Below are 4,133 nucleotides of genomic sequence, written 5' to 3'. Positions count from 1 at the left end.
AGAATGGAGATGTCAATTAAGAAAAAAAACTACGGAAATAAAAAAAAAAATGGCATATAAGAGAAGTCCTTGTGACATATTAAGTAATATATGTAATGTAATAGCTGCAAGCCTGAAACCTTTCCCCTGGTCATATGAGGGTAGTTTTGAGAAGGAATTGGTGCTCCTTAGAGTTGGCAGTGGCACTAATAACCGTGTAACATAGTCTCCCCAGTTAATTCTTAAACGCTCAATCCCCCACTGACAGCCTCAGCCTGAACCTTATCATCATGCTTCCCACTCTGCAATCTCCACCGTTTCCAATGCCTCCATTTAATAGAATAAATAATCATTAACATAGCTCCACTATTCCATCAATTATTATAGAGATGAGAAAGGAGAACTATTGTCACCATTTCTAGATTGTCCCTACTTATTCATATCTTCCCACTTCCCACAGTGAAAAGTTTTCTGGGTGTCTTCCCATTCTTCTCCTTTGTGCAAAAAATTGAGAGATTTCAGCAAAACCATTGATACCCATATCGCCAATTTAAGGATCAGTGGTGTTTTTGGAGATTTCAGATATGGTGGGAGGGTTTTGTTCTTAAAGTTTTCTTACTTGTGCTTTTGATTAATTCCGAGTAGATTTGTTGGTTGCTCTCTTTTTTTGGTTATTTTCTTGTTCTTCTTGTCTGTTTTGTTATGTGAGCATGTTTTTTTTTTGGTAATTCACTATAGATTGTTGTCACTGATTTTTTGTGTTAGCATTGCTTGAGGAGAGCAGGCTTTCTGGGAAAGTTCCTATTCTTCTGTTTTTTTTTTTGAGCTGAATCATGAAGTTTTCATTTTACTGGGTGGTGTTCATGTTTGTACTGTATAGATCTGCTTGAGCATTGCTAATGTGATCAAACAGTGAAAAGAGGAAAAAGATTTGCAGTTACTTTGTGAATTTGGATTTGGGTGTTGGTATTTTCTTTGGTTGAATAGTTTTAACTCTTTTGAGTACTGAGAGATCTTCTACATATCAAAGAAGGAAAGTGTGAAAGACTTGGAAGTTTACCTCCTCTTGTGAGAACCCGTTCAACTTTGTGCTTAATCATTTAAACTATCTTAAATGAAGAAGGTTCGTGGATTTGGAGTTACCATGTGAACTTCTGTTCACGAAGATTGATCTGTTTTGAGGGGTCTTCTCAGACCATATTCTCTCTTTGGTTGCCCTTTACTTGTGACATTTAACTTAAAAGAGGAAAATGAAGTCTGCAGAAGACAATAATTGTTGTGATTCCGGGACTGCGGCAGACAATTCGAGTAGTAATGCCTGTAATTTTGAGTTTCACAAGGGAACAAGCACAAACAGGGGACCAAATCCTCGAACAGTTTTAAGCTCTCTTAGCAAACCAGCTCCTTCAAAGTGGGATGATGCACAGAAATGGCTTGTTGGCTTGTCCAATGGGGTTGATCAAGGACAATTGAAAGCGAACAAACCTAGAAATTCGAATGCGGAGGACCGGAGAAATGGGTTTCAGAAGGGCAGGAACTCTGGCGAGGGAGGGAGTGACTGCGGGCAGGTTGTGATTTCAAATTCAGATGAAGGGGAGACCAAGAAGATTGATTGCAGTGAATCACTTTGGGTGATCAACAAGCCATCGGAGGATTCATCGATGATACGATCAGTCTGCGTGAGGGATATGGGGACCGAGATGACTCCAGTTGGTAGTCAAGAGCCTTCAAGAACAACTACTCCACTGAGAGCAGCCACTCCTTCAATGAGTCCATCTAGGACACCAACTCCCCCAAGGCGCAACCAAGGAGTGCAGGATAATGAAAGTAGCCAAGTTGGTCAGGGGATTGTTGGAAACAGAAGAGAGGCAGTGGTTCCTGGAAGATCTAGCTTTTCTGGGACTGGGTGGGTAAACAAAGATGAGGAAGAATCAGATGCTTCAAAGATACTTCAGAAGAACAATTCGGAACGAGACAGACGTATCAGCATGTTGGAGGCACGCGCCACGGCCTGGGATGAGGCAGAGAGAGCAAAATACATGGCAAGGTGAACACCGGTACTCTCTCTCTTCAGTTCTTCTGCCTACTGTCTTTATCACTTGCTTTGTGCATTTCCAATATCAATCTACAAGCCTTAGGTTCACTGCTTTTGCATGTCATCTCCATCTCACTTCTTTAACCAAATATGTACCATATGGTTTCAGAGAATAAATGGATTAGCAAATTCAGCTCATCAATTTAATGCTGTTTTTACAAGTTATAATTATTTTAGTTCCTGAAGTCCAATAGGTTGATCTCTGCAGCACCTCTCCAATGTTGGCAATTTTAGAGAAATATTACACAAAAATGTAAGGCTTGTTAAGACTGGTCTTTTCTAAAATATGTATTACAGATTTTGGAATATCAATGAAATGAATGTTCATGCAATGATCACTGCCATGTAGAGTAACATAAAAATGTGCACAGACGCTTTCAATGTGTTCTATAAGGATAGCAATAGTTTCTTGAAATAAAATTAGTTGTACGCTATTGTCTCTTGAAACTGCTTTGTGCCTTGTACAGGCCCCAATATTTGTGTGCTGCAGACAGCTATCTTGTTTGAAAGAAACAAGCAATAAAAAGTTCATGTATTATGGATCTTCTTCCCCTCTAACTGCACCATTTGTCATAGAGCATTAATCATAAGCTACTAGTAATGGTGTATCCATCTAGGTTAAAGTTATTATTGTTTTCACTGAGGTTGTCATGCTTTGATGATGGCTAGTATGTTCCTTAATAAGAATAATTTTTTCTTGTGTCATCTTCACCTTTTTTTCCTAACCATGCATATGTTCCAATACTTTGTCTGTGGATAATCAAGTTAGTGTCTTGCAAGCATGAGTTCCCTTTGATGATTGAATGATGTGGTTTCAGATACAAGCGTGAGGAGGTCAAGATTCAAGCCTGGGAGAATTGTCAGAAGAGAAAATGTGAAGCAGAAATGAAGAGAATGGAGGTATTTCATTTTAATTTTTTTAAGTACATTTTTTCTGACAATAACCATTGGTGAGGACACGCAGACCTTTTCCTTTTTAACCAATTTGTGTGCATGGATTTATGTAAACCTGTTTCCATTTTAGCACATAGAAGTATGGAAATTGGAACGTTTGCTATATAGTTTGTTCCATAGGTATGGGATACAGAAGGATCTACATCTGCATTAATTTGTATATAAGGCCAAGTTTTGGTCTATAGCTTTTTCCCTGGTGACCCATCTTAATTTCTGTGTTCTATTTCTATATCAGTAAGGGTTCTGGGTTACTTTTCTGTGCAGCCCTTAAATTTCCATCTAAAGATGGACATACAGAGTAATGTGGTAACCTTTTGAAAATTGCCACCACATCCATCCATCTGAAAGGACGAGATTTATTACTGCCTACTGTATACAGCAGCATTTCATGAATGGTGAAGTCTATCACTAGTTCTCACCATGAAGTCTTTGGCTCTTTTATTGCAGAGGTTAATTATTGAGCTTGTGCTGATTTATCTTTCATTTATTTTAGCAACAAAATTCTATTTTATCCATTTTTATTTACCGTGGTTTATCGTAGATATCCTCGTTCCTGTTATACTGTATTTTTACTTTTCCATTGACTGTTGATCATCTTTGAATTTGAGCATTGAGTCAGTATCAAATTATCCAGATTAAGGCTGAAAGAATGAAAACCAAGGCACACGACAGATTGGCAAACAAGCTGGCTGTGACTCGGCGGAAAGCAGATGAAAAACGAGCGAATGCAGAGGCCAAAATGAACACACAAGCTGCACAGACATCTGAGAGAGCAGACTACATCCGGAGGACTGGTCATGTTCCAACTTCCTTCTTTTCCTTCAAGTTGCCATCACTCTGCTGGTAAAGAGAAGCCAAAATTGTGTACATCAATGTAATGTAAAAGTCAGGCAAGCAATGCTCCTGTATCTATGAGTACATGTGGGTGTAATTTTCATTCTTCTTATCCGTTCTACCATGTTGTAATCTTGATTTTTTCATATGCATTATGATGTATGTTTCAAGCATTAGTGCCTTCTTTTTTGCGTTAACACAGTTTCACGGCATCGATAAATTTGTTTCTGTTGGGTTAGAGCAAGAAATCAACTAAAAGCAAAATACCGAC

At 38.5% G+C, this 4,133-nt stretch overlaps 1 protein-coding gene across 1 annotated transcript; it reads left to right on the top strand.

Moving 5' to 3' along the window:
• Positions 1-1,229: 1,229 nt before the first annotated feature.
• Positions 1,230-3,875, top strand: LOC149811745 (uncharacterized). The gene is made up of 4 exons (XM_089992911.1): positions 1,230-1,853; positions 1,905-2,026; positions 2,893-2,974; positions 3,663-3,875. Exons 1-4 carry the CDS (start codon positions 1,230-1,232, stop codon positions 3,873-3,875), a joined length of 1,041 nt encoding a protein of 346 aa, XP_089849037.1.
• Positions 3,876-4,133: the final 258 nt, after the last annotated feature.

This window comes from Nuphar pumila, chromosome 17, assembly GCF_984573655.1.
Source record: "Nuphar pumila chromosome 17, dmNupPumi1.hap1.1, whole genome shotgun sequence".
NCBI lineage: Eukaryota > Viridiplantae > Streptophyta > Magnoliopsida > Nymphaeales > Nymphaeaceae > Nuphar > Nuphar pumila.
The sequence above is the reverse complement of the archived record's forward strand: the minus strand, read 5'-3'. Positions and strand labels throughout refer to the sequence as shown.

Excerpts from the sequence above, each read along its gene's own strand:
- LOC149811745 (XM_089992911.1), top strand. The coding sequence starts at position 1,230 with ATGAAGTCTGCAGAAGACAATAATTGTTGTGATTCCGGGACTGCGGCA. Across the intron at positions 1,854-1,904 it reads GAAACAGAAGAGAGGCAGTG|GAAGAATCAGATGCTTCAAA; the intron begins GTTCCTGGAAGA and ends AACAAAGATGAG. Across the intron at positions 2,027-2,892 it reads AGAGCAAAATACATGGCAAG|ATACAAGCGTGAGGAGGTCA; the intron begins GTGAACACCGGT and ends ATGTGGTTTCAG.